The 22815-nt window shown below is 49.0% G+C and overlaps 1 protein-coding gene across 4 annotated transcripts; it reads right to left on the reverse strand.

The window, feature by feature from the left end:
* Nucleotides 1-3847: 3847 nt before the first annotated feature.
* LOC127046577 (zinc finger protein 154-like) lies at nucleotides 3848-22725 on the reverse strand. Of its 4 annotated transcripts, XM_050943766.1 has the most exons (6): nucleotides 22532-22725; nucleotides 16560-16648; nucleotides 15464-15875; nucleotides 8493-8606; nucleotides 7364-8138; nucleotides 3848-7195 (listed from the first exon to the last, which is right to left on the reverse strand). In XM_050943766.1, exons 2-6 carry the CDS (start codon nucleotides 16638-16640, stop codon nucleotides 6937-6939), a joined length of 1641 nt encoding a protein of 546 aa, XP_050799723.1. In that variant the 5' UTR covers nucleotides 16641-16648; nucleotides 22532-22725; the 3' UTR covers nucleotides 3848-6936. The 4 variants fall into 4 exon arrangements, with proteins under 4 accessions (XP_050799723.1, XP_050799732.1, XP_050799713.1 ...); XM_050943775.1 differs by having other exon boundaries at nucleotides 3848-8138; nucleotides 15749-15875; XM_050943756.1 differs by having other exon boundaries at nucleotides 3848-8135.
* Nucleotides 22726-22815: the final 90 nt, after the last annotated feature.

The following is a 22815-nucleotide window of genomic DNA, read 5'->3' on the forward strand; positions in this document are numbered from 1 at the left end:
CTTTCCTTACTGATCCTGCCTTTCTTCCACTCCCTGTAAGCTTTCTGCTTTTTTCTAATCCCCTCTCTGAGTTGCTTGCTCATCCAGCTTGGCCTACAACTCCTGCCCATGGTTTTTTTCCCCTTTCTTGGGATGCAGGCTTCCGACAGTCTCCGCAGCTGCGACTTAAAGTAATTCCAGGCCTCCTCCGCATTTAAATCCACTAATTCCTCCGTCCAGTCCACTTCCCTAACTAATTTCCTTAACTCTTTAAAATTAGCCCTCCAGAAGTTGAAAACCCTAATCCCGGATCTACATTTGTTTATCCTTCCATCTAGTTTGAACTGAATCAGCTCATGATCACTCGAACCAAGGTTGTCCCCTACCACCATTTCTTCTACGAGGTCCTCACTGCTCACCAACACCAAATCTAAAATGGCATCCCTTCTTGTAGGTACTTCAACTACTTGATGAAGAAATCCATCCGCTATCACATCCAGAAAAATCTGACCCCTATTATTCTTGCAAGCACTCGTCCTCCAGTCTATATCCGGGAAGTTGAAGTCCCCCATAATCACACATTTCCCCTTTGTGTTTACTTCATTAAAGACATTAAAGAGGTCTCTATCCAATCCCAATCAGATCCCGGCGGTCTATAGCACACCCCAAGCACTATCTCAGGGGAAGCTCTAGTTGCTTTTTTACCCAGTGTGATTTTTGCCCAGACAGACTCTGTCTTATCCATTCCATCGCTTCTTATTTCGCTACAGTTAATTTCATCATTGATGTACAAGGTTACTCCACCACCTTTGCCTTTCTTCCTGTCTTTTCTAAACAGCACATAGCCTTCAATACCCGTGCTCCAGTCATGAGCACTATTCCACCAGGTTTCGGTTATCCCTATAATATCCGGTTTCACTTCCTGCACCAGTAACTCCAGTTCCTCCATCTTGTTACCTAGGCTCCTCGCATGAGTGTACAGACCTTTCAATTTTCGGCGTTTGGTGTCAGTGACATTCTTTCCCCCATCGTGCAGAGACCTTCTACCACCAGCATCACCCGTTACTCTGGTTTCTACTCCACTATTCCTCCTTGGATCAAATCTTGGGACCGCAAGGGTATCCTCTCTCACTTTGTTTACTTCCCTCTCCAGGTCATATTCCGGCGTGGAGATCTCCCGAACATCTCCCAACCATCTCCCCAAACTTCCTAGTTTAAAGCTCTCTTGATGAGGTCGGCGAGCCTCCATCCTAGAATTCTATTTCCCTCCTTGCTTAGATGAAGTCCATCCTGAGCGAACAGTCGTCTATTCGTAAACGTGTCCCAGTGACCGTACATCCGAAAGCCCTCCTTATAACACCACTCCCTGAGCCATCTGTTGATCGCCATAATCTTGTCACTCCTTCGTCGCCCCGCTCTAGGAACCGGCAGAATCCCACTGAAGATCACCTGAGCCTCGATTTCTTTGAGCGTCTTCCCCAGTCTGGCATAGTCCTCCTTGATACAGTCCAGCGAGTAACTAGCCGTATCATTCGTTCCCACATGAAGGATAATCAAAGGATTCTTTCCCGCTCCCGCTAAGGTCGTATTCAGCCTCAAGTCCACATCCTGTATCTTAGCCCCTGGCAGAAAGCACACCCTTCTGTTCTCCCGATCAGGTCTAGTTACAGGCCTGTCTACTCTTCTCAGTAAAGAGTCTCCAATAACGTAGACTTGCCTTTTCCTGGCGACAGTGCGATTCTGCGGTCTATCCCCCACAGCAGCTGGCTGCAATTCCTCTTGATTTGTATTCGCCCTTACAATCCTCCTAGGGCTCGTACTTGGTGTCGCCTCCATTGACTCCTCCCCTCCTTCTGCAGGACTAGCTGCTCGCCTCTTCTTCCTCGCCCTTTCTCCTTCAGCAGCCTGCTGTGCTCCATCTTCATTTCCCAACTCAGCAAACCTGTTCCTGAGTTCTATTTCTCCATCGCTGGCCTGTCTTTTCCTCTGCCTGGTTCTCCTAGTCACATGCTTCCACCGTCCCCTTTCCTCACTCGGCAGCCCCTCCTCAGAGTCCTTTGGTCCTGCTTCTATCTGCTCGTCTGAGCTTGTCCCCTGTGCCTCATCATGTCCGTGTTCCATCATCTGCTCAAATCCCCTTCTGAACTCAGCCAGAGTTTCCACCTGCATCTCCAGTCCCCTTACCTTTTCCTCCAGCAGCTCTATCAGGCGGCACTTCATGCAGATGAAACTCCTTTCAGGTGCCCCCTCTAGGACCATGTAAATGCCGCAGCTACCGCATCCGGTCATCCTCAGTGTGTCTGCACCTGCTACCTCCACCGCCATCGTATCGTTCCATCTCTGTGCCTGGCAATCCACGCCTCACAATTGGCTAGCACAGAACAGGTGCCAATTCCCTCTCACTTGAATGGGCCGTCCCCACCAAGACCTTTGATTGGGGTGACTCACTTTCACAACACACCATATGAGCATAATCTTCCATGTACTTACTCTCCGTACACACCTCTTGCAGTAATTAGGAGCACCAATAATTTACAATCTTTCAGTAGAGATCTCACTGCTATGCTTCCTGGATAAATACCATAAAAGCAGTGTATTAGGTGTGGAGAGTTTGTCAAGTTTGAGACAGGAGTCGCTTGTGAATAATAGTGACCCTTTTGCCAATTGGCACCAATGAGTTTTTGTCACACAGGCACTGAGCTATATAGTCAAACCCTGCTATAACGGAAAGGCCAGCACAAAAAACAGAGAGAGGAACATGAGATACTAAAATGACAATAGTTGGAACTCTCCATTTCTCTCAGTCTTTGGATTGACGGGCACTAAGAGCTGTAGCTACAGGCCCTGGCTACACTGGCACTTTACAGCGCTGCAACTTTCGCGCTCAGGGGTGTGAAAAAACACCCCCCTGAGCACTGCAAGATACAGTGCTGTAAAGCCTCAGTGTAATCAGTGCTGCAGCTCTGGGAGCGCGGCTCCCAGCGCTGCAAGCTACACCCGTAAGGGATGTGGTTTACCTCTCCCAGCGCTGGCGCTCTGACTACACTCACACTCCTGCAGCGCTGCCATGGCAGCACTCCTGCAGCGCTGCCACGGCAGCACTTTGAAATTTCAAGTGTAGCCATACTCACAGTTGAGGAACCGGGTGATGGGACAGCTGGCTCAGCCCTCCGTACTAGTAACTTTCTCACATACAGGGAGATGGGTCAAATTCGGAATTGATGTCATGACTCGCTTCCCAGAGGGGATCAATCTGTCTAAGGCTGTGTCTACACTTCAAACACTGGAAATATTCTTCTGACAACATAACACTGTCTACACTGGGGCTCAGGTCACATTAACTACTTCTCTCAGTGGAGGGGACTATTCACACCCCTGAGAGATATGGCTCTGCCAACACAGCTTTTCAACATAGACCAGCCTTTAGACAGCTTACTGACCTGAAAGGCAATGGACTACAGCCTTTTGCTTTATATTGATGGTGGATAAGCGCAACTTTCCTACATGCTGGACACATCATATGACAGATGTCAAGTCTTTCCTTCGCAAATTAGAGAAGTGGGGAAGACAGTGACCCTTAACAGTCCAAGTGGGTAAAAAGTTATAAAATTTATCTCCTTGAGTAGCTTTCGTTTTAATAGAGATTGACTTTGAAACTAAGCAAAATAAGTTCTATTTGAAAACACAAACAATTAAAATCTATACTGGGCCAATATTCTCTTTCTCACACACATTCTCCCACCCCAACCGTTGGAGTGAGGTTTTCGACCAGAACTCCTTACACTTCAGGGGGTAAATTAAATCAAATTAACTTTTCAAGATTAGCCATCATTTCCTGTATGACTAGCAAAACAAAAAACAAGACAACTTTCAGTTTTCCAAAATAATTCAGATTATCACACAGTCTCTTACTCTTTAACCAACAACTTTACCTATAATTCCATTTTCATTGGTAACAATAATGTATTCAAAAATCACAAATTTCTGTCATACATGTTAGTTTTCTTTTAATCCCCATTACCAACAACTGAACCTTGGCTCAAGTTGTGGTTTGTCCCAGTGTAGATCCCAACACTTACGAGAGTTCATATATCTCTGGTTCTTCTGCCATGTGTGTTGGCGGAAGGGGTCTCCCATGTGGGAATGTTTGCATCATGAGGAAAAATACCTCTCGTTCCACTTTTTAGTCATTCAAAGTAGTAGGAGGGAGAAAAGTGATGTAATTGCATAAAACAAGAGAAAACTAAGGTCTGGTCTACACTAAAGACATTTATCAATATAACTATATATCTCAGTGGTGTGAAAAATCCACACCACTGAGAAATGTAGTTACACAGCCCTAAACCCCTGTGTAGATAGTGCTATGTCAGCAGGAGAGCTTCCCCTGCCAACACAGCCACTGCTACTTGCGGGGGCTGGAATAATGAAGTCTGATGGGACAAATTTATCTCATTGGCTTAGAGCATCAATAATAGCAGTGCTACAGCAGCGCAGCTACATTATGCAGCTGCGTCAACATCAGTTTTATTGTGTAACCATAGAGGCAGACACAAAACCATAGAATCAGGACTCAACCTGCGTGTATCCAGAAGTCTGAAATTGGAGCCTGACACATTTGTTGCCTCATTGGTTACCATCATTTCTACAGCCTGAAAGCCCTTGTTACGCAATCAGGCAGCCAGTTTTGGATCCATGGGGAAGGACTGTCCTATCAAGCACTCTCTCTTTGAGAACAATCATCCTTCACTATTTGGATCCAATGTAACCTGGCATCCTTTGGAACTGTCATCAGTGACACTGAACTAGGAAATGGAGTTGTAAAAACAATTTTCCTTGGGTCATTGGTCACCATAGCTTCCTTTACTGCAGTGGAAACCAAGAACTGGGTGTGGACTCCTTTCATCCCAGTTCTTTCCAAATCCTTGGCCTCGGTTAGGGTAAATTTACACTTCTCTGAAGTAGAATCCTTTACAAAACCACTCAAAATCTCAGCAGTGTTAGTGAGGAATGGCTTCCCAAAACATGCCCAGCTTTTCTTTAATTTGGTGGCACAGTTCCAGGCAATGGACTGGAAACAGGGCTGGATCATAATCTCCATTAGTTACCAGAGCTGAGTTTCTATTAAAAAATAGCTATTTTTCTGCAGCTATTAGATTTCCAAAACTGATTTCATAGACATTTTTAGCACCTACAAAGGATAAATTCAACAAAAACCCCACTTCTATTTCCTCAACATCTGCTTCTCCCATACCATAGGATTAGTTAGGAGAGATCTTCTGTAGGACCTGGGTTACAAAGGCTTTGGAACCAAATACATAGGCATTTTGCCTAGCTCAAAATCACTTACCATGGAATTCTCTCCCCAGATCACCTGAGACAACATTGACTTAAACAATTGAACTACACTGTGATCATACACATTTCCTACACTTAGCTGGGGTTCTGCTGTTGTTCACCATTTCTGAGTAAAGATTTTAAATCACTGCTGTTTCTTTGTTAGCCTGTCCAGTAAATTGGAGACTTCTCTCCTGTTGACAGAACTGCACTTCATAGAATATGAGGGTTGGAAGGGACCTCAGGGGACCATCTAGTCCAACTCTCTGCTCAAAGCAGGACCAATCCCCAGAAAGATTTTTGCTCCAATCCCTAAATGGCCCCCTCTAGGACTGAACTCACAACCCTGGGTTTAGCAGACCAATGCTCAAACCACTGAGCTATCCCTCCTTTCAAACTTTCTCCATGTCATCATGCAGGGATGGGGAAAAAGCAAAGCTGAAGTGAGAAATGATGACTTTAGCAAATAGCCATTTGTCTTAAATTCTTCAATAAATCTGAGCTACATCCTATCAAACTGAACTAATATCAAATTGGGTGACCAAACAGCCTTCAGGAAAAATAGAAACCCACATCACAGAGAGACACAATACATGACAATGAAAGTGTGAAGTGAAATTCCAGAGCAGGTTATATCTGATTATTCAGAATCAGGACAAGAGATTCTCCCATCACACTCTCCTCTGATCCATTCAAACATACTTCACTCAGCATTCTCTCAATACTCAGTTATGTTATTTACAACATGTTTAGTATCCTAGTATACCCATAATGGAGGACAAAACCAGGCACCTTGCCAGAAGTGGCTTTACCAATAGATGGAACCTGGGATTTAAACTCCAAATGATCACACTGTGTTTCAGATCCATCTGAATTCCCTTTCCAGGTCTTTGACACTTTCATCTCCAGTCATAGTGACTCTGGTATAAGATTAAAGAAGTCAAAGCATTATCTCCAAACACAGACAACTGAGAACGCTTCCTCACATGACACTCTGAGAAGTGAAGAGATAGAATGTGATGAAGATAACCTCTGCATGGCTCAGAGAAAAGGTAACAGTTCTGCAGTGATGGGGAAGGAGGGAATCTCCGAGTCTCCGCATCGCCTTCCAGTGCCACAGAGGCTGAAATGACACTTTTTCCTGCCCCTGCTCCTCTTCATTTAAATATAATTTGAAAAATTCTCAATATATCTGCTCTTCAGCACAACCCAGAGCAACGTGAGAACAACTGCCAATGATACAATCTGTATCATTGGTGACTAACAATAAATTTGCAATAGGAGGAATAGTACAAATGTGATGCTCCCCAGTTCCAGAAATGAAGGGTACGCTTAAATTACTCATGGGATACTGGAGTTGATAGAAAGGACAAATGAGTCCACCTCAAAACAGGGCAAACTGCAAAAGGCAAAAATGGGCCACTCATCTGGTCAAGCTGAGGGATAACAGTGCAGCAAACAGTTAAAAAAAACTTTAAAAGTTACTATGTGGGAATCAGGAAAATTATTAAAGAAAAAAAAGTATGGATAGCCCTAGAGGTTTTTATGATGTTCATCTCCCTTGCAGATTTTCTGATGTCTAACATGGGCTAAACGTCAAGAGAAGGTTTTCCCACACTGCATTCATAGAGCCTCTCCCGTGTGGATTCTCTGATGTTTAGAAAGGCCTGAGCGGCTAGTGAAGCTTTTCTCACACTCACTGCATTCATAAGGCCTCTCCCCTGTGTGGATTCTCTCATGCCTAATAAGGTGTGAACTCCGATTGAAGGTTTTCCCACACTCACTGCATTCATAGGGCCTCTCTCCTGTGTGGATTTTCTGATGGAGAAAAAGGCCTGATCTGTAAGTGAAAATTTTCCCACACTCACTGCATTCATAGGGCCTCTCCCCTGTGTGGATTCCCTGATGCCTAATAAGGTGCGAACTGCGATTGAAGGTGTTCCCACACTCATTGCATTGATAGGGCCTCTCCCCTGTGTGGATTTTCTGATGTCTAATAAGGTGCGAACTGCGATTGAAGGTGTTCCCACACTCACGGCATTCATAGGGCCTCTTCCCTGTGTGGATTCTCTGATGTTCAGAAAGGCCTGAGCTGCTAGTGAAGCTTTTCCCACACTCACTGCATTCATAGGGCCTCTCTCCTGTGTGGATTCTCTGATGTTTAGAAAGGTCTGAGATGTTAGTGGAGCATTTTCCACACTCACTACATTCATAGGGCCTCACCCCTGTGTGGATTCTCTCATGCCTAATAAGGTGCGAACTGCAATTGAAGGTTTTCCCACACTCACTGCATTCATACGGCCTCTCTCCTGTGTGGATTCTCTGATGTTTAGAAAGGCCTGAGCTGCTCGTGAAGCTTTTCCCACACACACTGCATTCATAGGGTCTCTCCCCAGTGTGGATTCTCTGATGTTCAGAAAGGGCTGAGCTGCGTTTGAAGGTTTTCCCACACTCACAGCATTCATAGGGCCTCTCCCCTGTGTGGATTCTCTGATGCTTTATAAGGCTGGAGTAATCACATAAGTTTTTTCCACACTCAGTGCATGTATTTTTTCTCTTTCCCATGAGGATTTCCTGCTGTGTTGTGGTTTCCTTGAGGTCCTTCTGAGTTTCCTGACAGGAAATAAATCTTCCCACTTTCTCCCCTGGCTGCTTTCCCTGCTCTCTTTCTGGTCTTCCCGGAATCTCACAGGATTTTCTCTGCTCATGACTCCTGGACACATTCCTTTCCAATCTTTGCAATAATGCTCTGTGCTTATCCACTTGCTCAACATTTTCCTGCTGAGAATTCTGCTCCTCTTTCTCACATGCCATTGCATCACCTGCTGTGACAGAAACAGAAACCTCAAATAGGGATAGAAAGGGGAAGGTCAAACCAAAACAAGTTCTGGATAAAGGTCAAATAAAAATCAGAAACTGAACATCCCCAAACTGTTCCCCCAAATAGGAGAGAGGAGGGGATCAATTTGGCCTTCACATCCCATCGAAATTCACATGGGAAAGGGAGGAAGCTACTGTCTGCTAGGGTCTATAGGAAGCCATGAGCTATATTTACCCTGAGGAGACGATCTGTGCTAGAGACAATAATGAACTGAGAGACCTTCCAAGGGCTTTGTAGGGTGTCCCAGATGCTTCCTTCAGGCACTCACAGATTCTGAGTTGGTTTAATGTTTCCTCACCTGTGCAGAGAACTCTCAGGATCTCTCTTTCCTCTGAACACTGGAGGTCTGGGACCAACAGCTCTTCCCATTGTTTCAGTTGGGAGATCACATCAGATTTGGAAACTGGAAACCCTGCTCAGATGAAAGAAAACAAAGGAGTTCAGTTGATTTCATAAGACTGTCATAAAAAACACATTCTATTAATTTAACTTCAGTGCTTAGTGTTACCTGGTGTGCCAGGGGCAGTCCACACTGAAAATGCCAAGGTCAGGGCAGGCTGAAAAAGGGAGAGCAGATGCTCTCAAAACTGGTGGTTAACACTGAAGTTAAACTCACTGACCAGTCACAAACTGTGCTTCTGATCCCACACACTGGTTATTGAGAACCTGAAAAAACAAATCACGCGGCCCTCTTTATTGCATTCCAGTTCTCTGACTCCAAATCAGCACCTAGGTCCAGTACAGTGAGGGGTTACTTAAAAACTCTGCTTACATACAAAATGTTTTTCTGACCCCAAAGGGTCAGCCACATTACAAAATCACTGTAGGTTTGGATCTTACCCAAAATACCACACTGCCAGACAATCCTTTAACATGGAAAGACAAGACACGACACAAAAAAAGTTGTTTAATGAGAAAGCAGCGAGATGCATTCAGAAATCTATACATCAGGTTCTTAGCAGTATTGGTGAGTTGCTGGCTTGAAAGTCCATCTGGAACACACCCACAGCTTGGATGTGTCATTCAGTCCTTTGTTCAAGGTTTCAGTTTGTAGAGAAGTTGCTCCAGAGGTAGGAAGAGGGATTGAAGACAAAATGGAGATGATGCAGCTGCCCTTTATATTCCTTTTGCCATGTGGCTTGTACTTCCTGTGTCCCAAACACAAGCTTCACAGCACATGGCATGGAAAAGCCTCGGAGTTCCCAGTACACAGACATACCCCTGCATGTCTTGCTGACTCAATAGGTTTATCCCCTTATCAGGGGTGGGCAAACTACGGCCCACAGGCCACATTCTGCCCGCAGGACCATACTGCCTGGTCCGTGAGCTCCTAGCCTAGCTCCTCTCCCGCAGCCACGCCATCTGCCACTTACTGCCCCGATTGCCCTCCTCAGAATCCCTAAGCAATCCAACCCCCTGCTCCTTATCCCCTGACTGCCCTCTCCGAAGACTCCCCACCCTAACTGCCCTTCCACACCCTCACCCCCGACAGACCCTAGGACTCCCATGCCTATCCAACCCCCTCATGCCCCATCCCCGACCGCTCCCCCAACCACTCCCCGCTCCCTGCCCCTTATCCAATCCCCTGGCCCCCTTCCCATAGCCGCGCAGCTCGCTGGAGCTAGACACGAGGTCCCTCAGGAGCACGCAGACCGGCCCCCTTACCATACCGCTCAGAGGGGTAAGAGTTTGCAGCCCCACCACTGCAGCGCTGCCCAGGAGCAGCGGGCCAGAGTGCTGGTGGCACAGCGTGATGAGGCTGCAGGAGGACAGCAGGGACAAGGAGGGGGGAGCTCCCCAGCTGGGAGCTCAGGGGCAAGGCAGGATGGGCGCACAGACTGGATGTAGCCTTGTCATAAATAGAAAGTTAAGGGTTAATAGAACAGGAGTACTTCATGTCTCTTTTGCCTGTAAAGGGTTAACAAGTTCACTGAGCCTGGCTCTCACCTGACTAGAGGACCAATCAGGGGACACGATACTTTCAAATCTTGAGGGAGGGAAGTTTTTGTGTGTGCTGTTAGTGTTTGGTTGTTGTTCTCTCTGGGTTCTGAGAGCGACCAGACGTGCAATCAGGTTTCTCTCCAATGTCTCTGATACAGGCTCTTATGAGCTCAAAATAGTGAGTACTAGGTAGATAAGGCGAGTTAGGCTTATGTTTGTTTTCTTTATTTGCAAATGTGTATTTGGCTGGGAGGAGTTCAAATTTGTATTTTGCTGAAAGGATTTTAATTTGTACTTGTATACTTAGGCTGGGAGGGTATTCCCAGTATCTATAGCTGAAAGACCCTGTAACATATTCCATCTTAAATTTACAAAGATAATTTTTACTGTTTTTTCTTTCTTTAATTAAAAGCTTTTCTTGTTCAAGAACCCGATTTTTTTTTTATTCTGGTGTGAGATCCCAGGGGATGGGGTCTGGATTCACCAGGGAATTGGTGGGGAGAAAGGAGGGAAGGGGGAGAGAAAGGTTAATTTTCTCTCTGTGTTAGGATTACTTTCTCTCTCAGGGAGAGTCTGGGAGGGGGAGAGAGAAGGAGGCGGGAAGGTGAATTTTCCTCTCTGTTTCAAGATTCAAGGAGTCTGAATCACAGTAATCTTCCAGGGTAACCCAGGGAGCGGAAGCCTGGGAGAGGCAACGGTGAGGGAAAGGGTTTACTTTCCTTGTGTTAAGATCCAGAGGGACTGGGTCTTGGGGGTCCCCAGGCAAGGTCTTGGGGGGACCAGAGTGTACCAGGCACTGGAATTCCTGGTTGGTGGCAGCGCTACAAGTACTAAGCTGGTAATTGAGCTTAGAGGAATTCATGCTGGTACCCCATGTTTCGGATGCTAAAGTTCAGAGTGGGGAATTATACCATGACAAGCCAGCAGACTGCAGTTTGTCCATCCCTGACTTACATGTTAGTTTGTGTTTTATCTTGCATTTCTTTTGTAAACAATTCTGACTTTTATGCCTCAATATCTGTAGTCACTTAAAATCTTTTTTTTGGTAGTTAACAATCTTGTTTTATCCAACTAGTGTGTTTGTATTAAAGTGTGTTGGAAACTCCATTTGAGATGTAGCAGGGTGAACCCCCCGCTCCTGCCCTGCAGGGTTAAAAACAGCCCTGGGAGGGGGCTGTGGCTGGAGAAAGCAGCTTTTAGGCTGGGCTGATTGGGGGAACTGGCTGTAGTTGGGGCCACACCCCAAACAGACTCATCTGGTCCTATAATGGCAGAGAAACCAGGGGCAGATAGAGTCTCTCTCTATTTGTAGAGGGAGATGGGCCTGGCTGCAGGAAGCTAGAGACAGTACCTGAGTGGAGCAGGGCTGGGGAAAGGCAGAGGAGCTGAGGAGCTCCAGCCTGGAAAGCCCCAGGCTGTGGCTTAGCAGAAGGCAATAGGTACAGGGGGTTGCAGAGGGCAGCCCAGGGGTAGGCAAAGGCAGCAGGTCCAAACCCTCCTTGCCAGTGATGAGTAGGCTGATACTGCAGTCTGTCCTAGAGCATGGGGCTAGATGATGATTGGCAGTAGCTATATACTGAGGCGAGGTGGGAATAATGGGTGGGGGTTCCCCAGGGAGGGGAGACCCTAAGACTGAGGGGTTACTGCCAGGGGGCAGCATCCCAGGTAAAAGGGGCACCAGGTCCCGAGAGGGACACAGGGGCCAGAGGATAGGCGAATCATCAGCCTGCAGAGGGTGCTCCGGAGCTGGAATGAGCTAATTCCCAGAAGTCACCAGCAAGAGGCACCCCAGGGGTGAGTCCACTCATCTACATGGGATAAGAAGGTTGGTGCATGTCATTTTCCACTGATGAAATGACAGACTTCATATGAGATTGCATTGTTCAGTAGTGTGCTGGACAGGGAAAGATGCACATTTCTGGGGGAAGTCTGGGACCAGAGAATTTTCTGGGGTTTTCCTGCGCCGCACTGTAATTCGTGAGTTGCTGACTAGCAGCACTCAATACTGTGTAGCTGGGAGTGAGTTACATGCTGGAGACTGTGTGTTAACTGCCCAGGAGTGGCTGCTTTCACAATAAAACAATGTAAAGCTGTTTGGGAAGCTGAGGGGACACAGCTGTTCTGCAGTCCATATTGCACTGTGGTTAATGTCACACACACTCAATTTCAAAGAGGCTCCTAAAACAGAGAAAGTAAATCCATGTCCCAGAAATCCAGACAGAGGGCAAGTCTCCCTGGCACTGATTCTTGCTGACAGAGGGGTCCAGAGACAAAGAGAGTCCTGGGGAAGCTGGGAACAGTAAGCATGGGCTGGTGGGGTTCAGTGGAGAAAGGAAACAGGAAGGGCAGGGATATCACTGAATGCAGGATCTCAGCAGTACTAGATGTCAGACAGCACATATTGCAGCCCATTGGAAAACATAATCCCAACTATACATATAAAATCAGGGCCGGCTCTAGGTTTTTTGCTGCCCCAAGCAAAAAAAAAATTTAGCTGCCCCCTGTCTCAGTCCTGGGCTCCCCCTCGCATACCCCTGCCACCCCAGCCCTGGGCTCCCCACACCTCCACCCGCACCCTCCTTCCGCTGCAGCCCTTGGTCACTGGTAACTCGCTCTCAGGGTGGGTCATTCAGCAGGAATTTTGGATGTGCACAAAACAACAGACAGGATTGGTTCCCATATGGTTACAGAGCTGCAGTAAAGTGGAACAATTTTCAGCTTGTGTGATTGGAGGATATCTGGATGCATATTATAAGATTATCCTCCATAAATGAGGAAAAGCTGAGGTGCCTTTATTATTCTTTTGTTCCACTCTTTGTTTCTATGGGGAATTTGCCAATGCAATATCACTGTCTTCCTTTTAAACAAACAAACAAACAAAAAAAGGCAATGGCTGTTGAAAATAGCAATTCCAGTCCTAATAACCACTGGGAAGCATTTCCTGCTCAATTTTATCCTACTTTTCTACAGCAAGTTACAGTGGATCAGTGTATTTGATTTGGGAGAAATGAAATAACAGCTGCCCAAACTGAGCTTGAGTACTCCTGAATTTTGAGGTGTTCAAATCTGGAAGGCAGGTGCTGGGTGTGTGTGTGTTGGGGGGGGGCTGTGGGTTCCACGGGGGAGCACAGCAGCATGTATGCAGCACGCTGGTCTGAGTGGCACAGTAAGAGGGCTGAGGGGTTGGAGAAAGGGTGGGGGGTTCTGGGAGAGAGTCAAGGGACAGGGAGCAGGGCGGGGTTGGATGGGGCGGAAGTTTGGGGGGACAGTCAGGGGCAGGGAGAAGGGGGGTTGGATGGGTCAGGGGGTTGGGGCGCAGTCAAGGGAAGGCAGTAGTTGGATAGGTATGGGAGTCCCAGGGGTTTGTCAGGGGACAGGTAGGGGGTGGGGTCCTAAGGGGGAAGTTGGGGGGGTCTCAGGATGGGGCAGTTAGGGACAAGGGAGGCTTAGAAAGAGGGTGAGGTCCCAAGGGGCAGGGGTCCTGGGAGAGGGTGATCAGGGGACAGGAGGGGTTGGAGTATCTGTGGGGCGCAGTCAGAAGGAGTGGACGGTGGCAGAGGGGGGCTTCCCTCCCCCTGGAGTGTCCTGTTTTTTGAATGTTAAAATATGGTCTCCCTACCATTCACAGCACTCACAGCATGCTGCCGCATGAGGTCCCACTCCTTCCTTTCCAGTTGGTAGTGGCCAAGGGAATGCTGGGAAATGTAGTAGTTTCCCTGCTCCAGGGCTGGCTCTATAGGCAGAGAGCTAACCAAGGAACTACAGCTCCCAGAGCCTCCCGTTGGTCCTCAGCTCTCAGACTGGATCCCTGCTGCCCCTGTAAATGGGCTGCCCCAAGCATGTGCTTGCTTTGCTGGTGCCTAGAGCCGCCCCTGTATAAAATGATGGGGTCTAAATTAGCTGTTTCCACTCAAGAGAGATCTTGGAGTCGTCGTGGATATTTCTCTGAAAATATCCAATCAATGTGCAGCGGCAGCCAAAAAAGCAAACAGAATGTTGGGAATCATTAAGAAAGTGATAGATAACAAAACAGAAAATATCATATTGCCTCTATATAAGCCATAGTACGCCTACATCTTGAATATGGATGTAGGAGCTGGATTTTATAATGTACTGTGAGAATTAATGTATGATTTGATTTCATCCTGTTAGCCAGCCTTTTTGAATAGCAGAAAAGAATGACAGACCAGAACAATCTTTCTGACTTATTATAGTCACCTTTTGTTTTAGGATAAATTTATGTCTACTATTGTTTCCTATATGTATTACAAATTAGGCACTCTAGTTATATATACACATTTCTTTGTTTTAAGGTTTAGTAAGTAAGGGTTTGGCTACACTGGCACTTTACAGCGCTGCAACTTTCGCGCTCAGGGGTGTGAAAAAACACCCCCCTGAGCGCTGCAAGATACAGCGCTGTAAAGCCTCAGTGTAATCAGTGCCGCAGCGCTGGGAGCACGGCTCCCAGCGCTGCAAGCTACACCCGTAAGGGATGTGGTTTATGTGCAGCGCTGGGAGAGCTCTCTCCCAGCGCTGGTGCTCCGACCACACTCACACTTCGCAGCGCTGCCGCGGCAGCGCTTTGAAATTTCAAGTGTAGCCATACCCTCAGAGACAGGATTCTCTATTGTCTATGTTAAGTAGATTAGAGAAAGATTGAAGGCAAGGTTTAATCTGCAATGCCTTTTTGCTCGATATAAAATACTACTGTTTGTATTCTCAATCTGTTTATGTGAATGAGGATGTATGCATCAGGAAAAGATAAGGTGTAAAGGCCATTGTTAGAGCCAGAGTCAAGGAAGAGGAAGTAAAGAGACTTAAAGGACATCAAAGAATCATCAACGTGCATCCATAACGAAGGGCAGATTGATGACCCTGAGGTAAAGGCTGGCACCCCTAGAACAACTGATTAAATCGGAACAAAGGACAGGATGACCCTCTCGGAGGTGTATTGGAATTACAATCACCAATTAAGAAATAACTGATCACAAACTGACAGCAAAATCCATAGACTTCAACAAAGGGAAAAAACCTAGAAGAACCAGGCTGCTCAGCCATGGGACTTTGGGTTTGTCTTGCCATGCTCCAGGAGTGTTGGATCGTGACCAACAGGAGCCAAGCTCCACATTCATGCTTAATCTAACTGGCCATCAGATTGACTGGAGCTACAACAGACTGGTAACTATGAACATCACTGGCAGCAGGGAGGGAGGGAGAGAGGGAGGAGGAGAGAGAGAGAGAGAGAGAGAGTTTGTGTGCATGTGAGAGACAGAGAGACTAAAAAGCATATGCTAACTGTTTTATTCTCAATAAATGCTGTGTATTTACCTTCCTCTATAAAGATCCTGTGCGCTTTGTAGGAGTATAACACTGCATGCAGATGTAATCGCCCCACCTCAAAGTAGTTTACTTGAGCAAACAGGTGATTTGACACTGTGCGATACTGCTCCTGTGCTGTTCCCAAAGTGTTCTGCAGCAGGGGAGGGTCTGTGGCATTGTGTGTGTCACTGGCATATTGGGGTGATGCACAGACAGGGTAGAGCAGAGATTGCATTGTGGGGCTGGCGTGAACCCATTTCCCCTTCCAAGAACCGAGGGGACAGGAACCCTTACCCAGCGAGGTCACATTCTCATAGTTCTCCTGCATGACATCTCTGTAGAGGGCTCTCTGAGCAGAGTCCAGCAGAGCCCACTCTGCCCTGGTGAAATACAAAGCCACCTCCTCGAAGGTCACCAGCCCCTGAAAGAGCAAGAGTCCAACACTCAGTACCTGATGCCCCTCTCACACTATTTGTGGGAGAGAGGAGCCAATCAAATGGAAGCTCTGGGTGGATCGCAGTCAGAGTCCCACCTCTGCCCCACTCAAGAGCATCCTGGAAACACCAGGTTAAGGGGATGAAGCAAGAGCCCCTTGTCTCTCCCAGCAGATCCATCACACACCTACTAGCCACAGACTGATACAGGAGATGGAGCTCTTAGCAGGGACCAGGGATAGCTCCCTGGTAGGAAGCCCAACACCTTCTTCTTTGTGAGGAGCTGGAGATGAAGGGAGGGGAATCTACCTTAAACCTCACTGGTGGGTGCCCCCTTCATATCTCACAGCAGCTGTTGGTTAGTCAGGTCAGGCTCCAGCATTGGGAGTCTGGTCAGTTTTCCTAGCCTCATGTAGGTGGGTTATTTTCTGTTTCACAAATTAGGGTATTTCCACCTCCTAATCTCATGGGTCTGTTCCTAGAATCTGGGCCACTTATTAAACAACTCCCAGCAGGTTTGTCACAAGCTATCCTCCTCCTTTCCCCACCCTGTGCATTTCCTGCCCCGCTCCAACCTCCAAACCAGACTGCACAAACTTTCCCATCTCTGGTATATTTACTGTCCCTTGCCCTCCTGCAGGAACCCACCAGCAACCCCCAATAATCCCTACCAGAACAGGCTCCTCTGCTGCCATTTCTCTTCCTTCTCCCATGGGAGGATGGGATGATCTGGAGCGAAACATGGACGTCATTCTGCAGCCTGTCTGGGTGAGAAGGGCAATTGTGGGGGTTTCACATCACGACAGACATCCTAGATTCTGTAAAAGCAGCAAAGAGTCCTGTGGCACCTTATAGACTAACAGACGTTTTGGAGCATGAGCTTTCGTGGGTGAATACCCACTTCGTCAGATGCATGTGACGAAGTGGGTATTCACCCACGAAAGCTCATGCTCCAAAACATCTGTTAGTCTATAAGGTGCCACAGGACTCTTTCCCGCTTTTACAGATCCAGACTAACACGGCTACCCCTCTGATACTTGACATCCTAGATTCTGCCATCCTGGGAAAATGCTTGATCTCTAAGCCCACAGAGAGATTTTTAACCTCCCTTCTCCCTCCCCTCACCCCGTAACAAAGTCTCGGAACACAAGGCTTGAAAAGAGCAGAACCAAAGGAGTCACTGTGCAGGATTCCCTCAGAAACTGATCCCACAGCAGCCACACCCCAGCAGGGGGAATATGGAGTCAGGAACTGGCTTTTCCTCTGATTTTTTTTGTTCACTGGAAAGTGATTCTGTCCAGGGATGCTGCAATACACATGTCTGGGTGGATTAGAGAGCTGGAAATCTCTCTCCCCACTCATTTCTCCCACTGCCCCTTTCAGTCTCTCCTTCCTCCCTGCCTCTCTATCTAGGAAAGTTCCATTCCTGGGGGCTTTGCTCTCCCATGGCTGGATTTTCTCCTGGCAATTGCTAATGGGAGGAGAAATGAGGAGGGGCTGTTTGTGCAGAATCACTTTCATGCCAGTCCCCAGACTTTCCTTGAGGTCTTTCAGTTACCTGGAGTCTCTGGCTCAGAATTTAGTATTAACAGGGCCCAGGGCTGCCCTCGGGGGCTAGTACCAGCTGGAGAAAGTCATCCCCTGGGCCAGGTAGAGAAGCAGCTTTAATTAAGGTCACATCCCAGCACACAGCCCTTGCTGGGGAAGCAGCAGCAGCTAAGCCTGGTCTCCCAGATTGCAATGGAGGCTGTAGAGTCTGACCCAGGAAGCTGAACCCCAATATTCTGAGGAGAGAGGGACAGAGCCTTTGAGCAGCTTCCCTCCTTTAGCTCTCTGGGGAGAGCAGCTAATGAGAGCCTCTCTTCACAGGGAGAACTGCTGATCTCATTTGCCCCACTGTCCATCTGCAGTCACTCCTTGTCTCTCTATGCAATGACTCTAGATTAACAATGGTCTCAATGAAACCATATTTCAGAAAGAATGAGTCCAGAATGCTGTGCAAGAGACCATTGTGTGACAGTGCTAACTCCCCTCCGACCTCCCTCACCCCCTAGATGTAGGACAAAGACTGGGGGAACAAGTTTTCCCAAGGGAACCAGAAGTTCCTGCAGTTTTCAAGAGAGGAGAAAAGCAAAATCTGTGATTTCACCTCATAGTGTTTGATAAGTGGATAGGAAGTTATCATAGTGACCAGGCATGTGGCTGGGGAATGCCGGGCAGTGCCTGGAGCCAGGATTCTGGCACAAGCTGATAAGATGGAAGGAACATCGTCAGTAACAGTCCCCAGAGCCTTCATCCAGGGGCCCTCAGTCATGGTCCCATCAGACATTCCCTGTGCCTAGCCCCCAGAGTCTCTGGCCAGGGACCCCAGATACCTCTCAGAGTCCCACCGGCCAGGGAACCTCCACCAGACCATCACTGTCAGGTTGGGAATCCCAAAGGGTTCCCCCCACCAAAAGTCCGCAGCAGCAAGGGACCATCACAATGGGATCCCCCCGACTGGGAACTCAGTCCCTCCCTGCTTGCCTGGGATTCTCCCACTGTCTGCTTAGGACCCCCACCTGCCCTCCACCAGGATCTGCCCTGCTGTTTGCCTGAGACTCCCTTCTCCCCCTAGAGGGTCCCACTGATTCTTTACAGCAGCACCCCTCACACTGCTTGCCTCACATCCCCTGACCTAACATCAGGGATCACCGGCCCCCCCAAAGCTCTGTGCACTGGGCATGGCAGTGATCCCAGGAAGCAGCAGAGGAAGCCCAGACAGAGCCCCTGGCACAGCACCAGGATCCCTCTAACCCCCTGTCCCGCCTCCTCAAGAGACGCCCACCCCCGCTGTTCTGCAGTCACCAGGCCCTCAGCGATACCCACCTCCAGGACCCTTGGCCTCAAGGCTGGGCACATCAGAACCACCCCCGAACCCTCAAATCTCCAGAACCCACCAACCTGACTAGAGTACCCCTGCCCAGCCACCCAGAGGCCTCCCTCTATCAAAATGCCCCTTCAGCTCCAGCTGCAATCTCCCCACAGACACTCCCCCTGACAGTGTTTGTCATGGGGTTTGGGATACTTCTGGACCCACACTGCACTCAAAGTCACCTCCTCATTCCGTGCCAGCTAGAGAAAAGAAAAAGGTCCAGCCAACTTTCCTGTTACCAGCTGGGGGCCACTGATCCCCCAAACAGGGGGAGGCCTCTGGTTTTGATGGGTATTAAATATGTGGCTGGTCTCTTTCATCAGCAAAGATTCTCAAAGGAGAGGGGAAAGATGATCACTGGACAATTTAATCCCCTGCGACCTCCAGGATGGACAACGACTCAGGGCAACAGGTTCCCTTGAAGTAAGGAGAATTTGCTGGGGATTTAGAAACATGGGGAACAGCCCCAGCTCTGAGAGGATTTTTAATTGACATTTTATGACACAGAAAGAGGGAAAACCTGAGATATGAGATCAATGTTCAGAAATGAAAGAGAGAGGGTGGAAATCTGAGGGATTTTGGATCCATTTTTGCAAATTATAGAGAGGAAAATGGAAAATCAGAGGGATTTTACATCAGTTATTGATATAAGGTAAAATCTGCATGTGTTTCACATGAATATTAAATAAATGAATACAGAGGAAATGGGTAACATTTGCAAACATTTTCTATCCATTTTCAATAATTTAAGAAAAGGTGTAAATCTGCGATTTTCTTAGTACTTTATAATTAGACAGACAGGGAAAAATCTCAGGACATATTCAGTTAGAAATAGACAATTAGAGAAAGAATGGGGCAAATGTTTAGGATATTTTATATCAGTCTTTGAGATTTGCAGAGAATACATGTTACAAACTGCACAACTGATAACATGAGAGAAATACACCGAGATCAGAGGGGATTTTATTTTGCTATTAACTAACCAGTGGAAAAGGGGGACTGTTTGACTGGATTTTATATGACTGTCCAATACATGAACAGAAAGCGATGGGTCCCCTCTCTGCCACCATTCACATGGGCAGCAGGGAGCCCTTTAAGGAGCTGATTTAAGAGGGCAAGAGAGGGGGAGCTAGAGTTGGAAGGTCCCTGGATGAGGGAAGGGGACAGCAGTGGGGGATGGGCAGGCGACTGGTAACTGGGGGCAACGCAGTTTGGGGCAGCAACTGGGATTGGGAAACCAGGGTCTGGGCAATCTCCATGGAGAACACGTGCCCCTCCTTTCCCCGCCAAGGCAGAGAACGGGCATCTCATCCCATCCCCACTCCAGGGGCGGCCATGTTTTGGGGAATGACTCAGGACAACAATTTCCCACCTTAACAAGGGCAAATAGCTGCAGATAAAATGGGTGGGAAAATCCCCCACGTTGGAGAAATTTTAAATTGACATTTGAGAATTATGGAGAGAACAGGGAGACATCAGGAGAGATGAGAGAGGTGATCATCTGAGGGGAAAGAAGCAGTAGCGGATTTATCATGGCACCACTGACCCCATGCCCACAAACCAGGGGGGGCCCTGGCCAGGCCCACTCTTCCCCGCTCCCTGTTCTCTCCTGCAGAGGACAGAAGCTTGGTGCTGCTGGCACTGAGGCTCCTGCTGCAGTAGGGCAGCCAAGCTCCACGTCCCTTATCTCCTCTCACAGCTTGCTGCATTCCTGCCCTACCCCCTCCCTGCCACTGATCAGTTGTTTGCCAGCAGGAGGGAGGGGGAAGAGCAGAGCCACAGCATGCTCCCTGCATGGGAGAGGAGGCAGAGTAGAGGCAGGGGCGGGGTCTTGGGGAAGGGCACAGGCCAAGGGATGTGCTGGCTGTGACTTCTTGCAGCCCCCATCGGTCTAGAGCAGCAAACCGCGGCAAGTGGGAGCCACAATCAGCCAACCTGCGGACACGGCAAGTAAACAAACTGGCCCACCAGGAGGCTTACCCCTAGCGGGCCAAAGGTTACTGATCCCTGGGACAGAGGAAGCGGGGACCCAGCCTGTGGATCCCCTTGGGAGCAGCTGGGGCTCCCCTGTTAAACAAGGCCATCAAACCCTCACCCTGACAAGCCCCACCTCCCCTGCGCATCTGTACCACCCTGCTGAGTTCCCACCAGACACCCTCCCCATCAAGCCCCAACCACCTACACCTAGACCCCCACCCAAATGAACCCCCTGCACCCAGACTCCCCCCCCCACCAAGCTCCAACGACTTTCACTTGGTCCCCCTTGCAGACTCCCATTGCCCCTGTACCTGGCACCTCCCTGTGCATCCAGATCCCACACTGAGCTGCCTGCACCCAGACTGCCCCCTACAGAACCCTCTTACCCCTATCTGGAAACCCCCACACTAAGTCCCTCTGCACTTAGAATCATAGAATATCAGGGTTGGAAAGGACCTCAAGAGGTTATCTAGTCCAACCCCCTGCTCAAAGCAGGACCAATACCCAGATTTTTACCCCAGTTCCCCAAATGGCCCCCTCAAGGATTGAACTCACAATCCTGGGTTTAGCAGGCGCATGCTCAAACCACTGAGCAACCCCTCCCACCAAGGGAGCAGCTGCCTCCCTGTTCACATCTGGCAGGGCCCCAGGGTGTTTCTGTGGCAGGCCTGGTCCTCCTGCTGTGTCAGGGTCAGATTCAGCCTCACCGCCAAATCCCTGTCCCAGGGGGCTGGGGGAGGCTACAGGGTATTTGCCCACCTCCATGCAGCCAGTTGCTTGTACTCCCCACTGCCATGGTGGAGCTTCCACATTTATTTATTGTAAAACAAAACAATTTTAAATTATGATGCACAGAATTTGATGTAGAATTCTCTCAGGAATATTCACTGTACAGCTGTGATGGTGGGACTGTGAAGGGGTTGCTGGACAGTAGAGGATCTGTGGGTGGGGGAGCTGGGCAGGGAGAATGGTGTGCAGGGTGCTGTGCAGTTGTGGTGGGAGATCAGCGAGAAGGGTATCATAACAGAGGGTCTCTAGGCAGGAGGTGCTGGGCAGAGGGACCCAGGAAGTGTCTGGGTTAGGGGGTGCTGTTATAAGCAGGGCACTGGGGCAGTGTGGAAGGGGCACGCTGGCAGCACAGGGGTGGGGGGGGGCAGTGTGCATCTAGCAGTTTTGGGTTTATAAACAGTGTCCTTGTGCTGGGCTGAGTAGGGCCAGTCATTGCCCTGTGCCTCATTGCCCCCAACCGGCCCCTCGCTCTGCAGACCGCTCCCCATCACATGCCCTGTTTCCCCAGTGGGGGCCCACAAATATGTTTGGCGCTGGGGCCACAAAAAGTTAATCTAGTCGGGGTTGGGGGGAATCCCCCCAGATTTTATAGCCCCGTGTGAGATGCTGAGCCAGAAAAGGGGCAAAACTATAGAGAATTTGTATCGGGGGTGAGAGGCAAGTGGCACAAACAGGGACAGGATCCAATTAACTCCCCTCCCCCTTTCCCTCACCCGTCACTTTCCCTCAGGGAATTTCTTGGCTGCCCAGAGACAGTTCAAACCCCCTCTCTCCATTCCCAGCTTCTCCCATCCCTGCTCGACCCCGCCCAGGCTCCTCCCCCATATCCCAGCGGGGCCGGGGCGGATCCTGCTGCAGCTCCCCTGGGGCCGAGGCGGCTCCGAGGCTTCTCCCAGATCCCCGGGGCAGAGAGTCACTTTCCCGCCCGGCCCCAGCGCCCCCTCCCCGGGGTCTCTCACTCACCGGGGGCTCCGGGCCGGGGCTGGGTGGGGTGGGCAGAGCCCGGGGCTGACCAGGGGGCGGGGCCCAGCTGGAGAAAGCCCCCCCACCGGGCACGGAGGGGTTAATGCCAGACCCCCTGCACAGACTCAGGAGCAGCAGCTGCTCAGCCCTGCTCGGCTCACACCGGGGTAGCAGCAGCTTTGTTCTCCCGCCCGCACCGGGGCTCGCAAGGAGCATGCGCAGTTTCCCCTGCTGAAACCCTCCCTTACCGGGCTAGAGAGGGCGGAAGCGGCCCCGGGGCATGC

This window comes from Gopherus flavomarginatus, chromosome 1 (genome assembly GCF_025201925.1).
Source record: "Gopherus flavomarginatus isolate rGopFla2 chromosome 1, rGopFla2.mat.asm, whole genome shotgun sequence".
Lineage (NCBI taxonomy): Eukaryota > Metazoa > Chordata > Testudines > Testudinidae > Gopherus > Gopherus flavomarginatus.

What these genes read in the sequence shown, in the direction of transcription:
- LOC127046577 (XM_050943750.1), bottom strand. Translation starts at nt 16,640, where the DNA reads ATGACGTCCATGTTTCGCTCCAGATCATCCCATCCTCCCATGGGAGAA. An exon ending in CAGCAGAGGAGCCTGTTCTG is followed by an intron (nt 15,876 to 16,559) that starts GTAGGGATTATT and finishes TTGCTCTTTCAG; the next exon opens with GGGCTGGTGACCTTCGAGGA. An exon ending in CAGGATCTTTATAGAGGAAG is followed by an intron (nt 8,607 to 15,463) that starts GTAAATACACAG and finishes TCATCTGAGCAG; the next exon opens with GGTTTCCAGTTTCCAAATCT.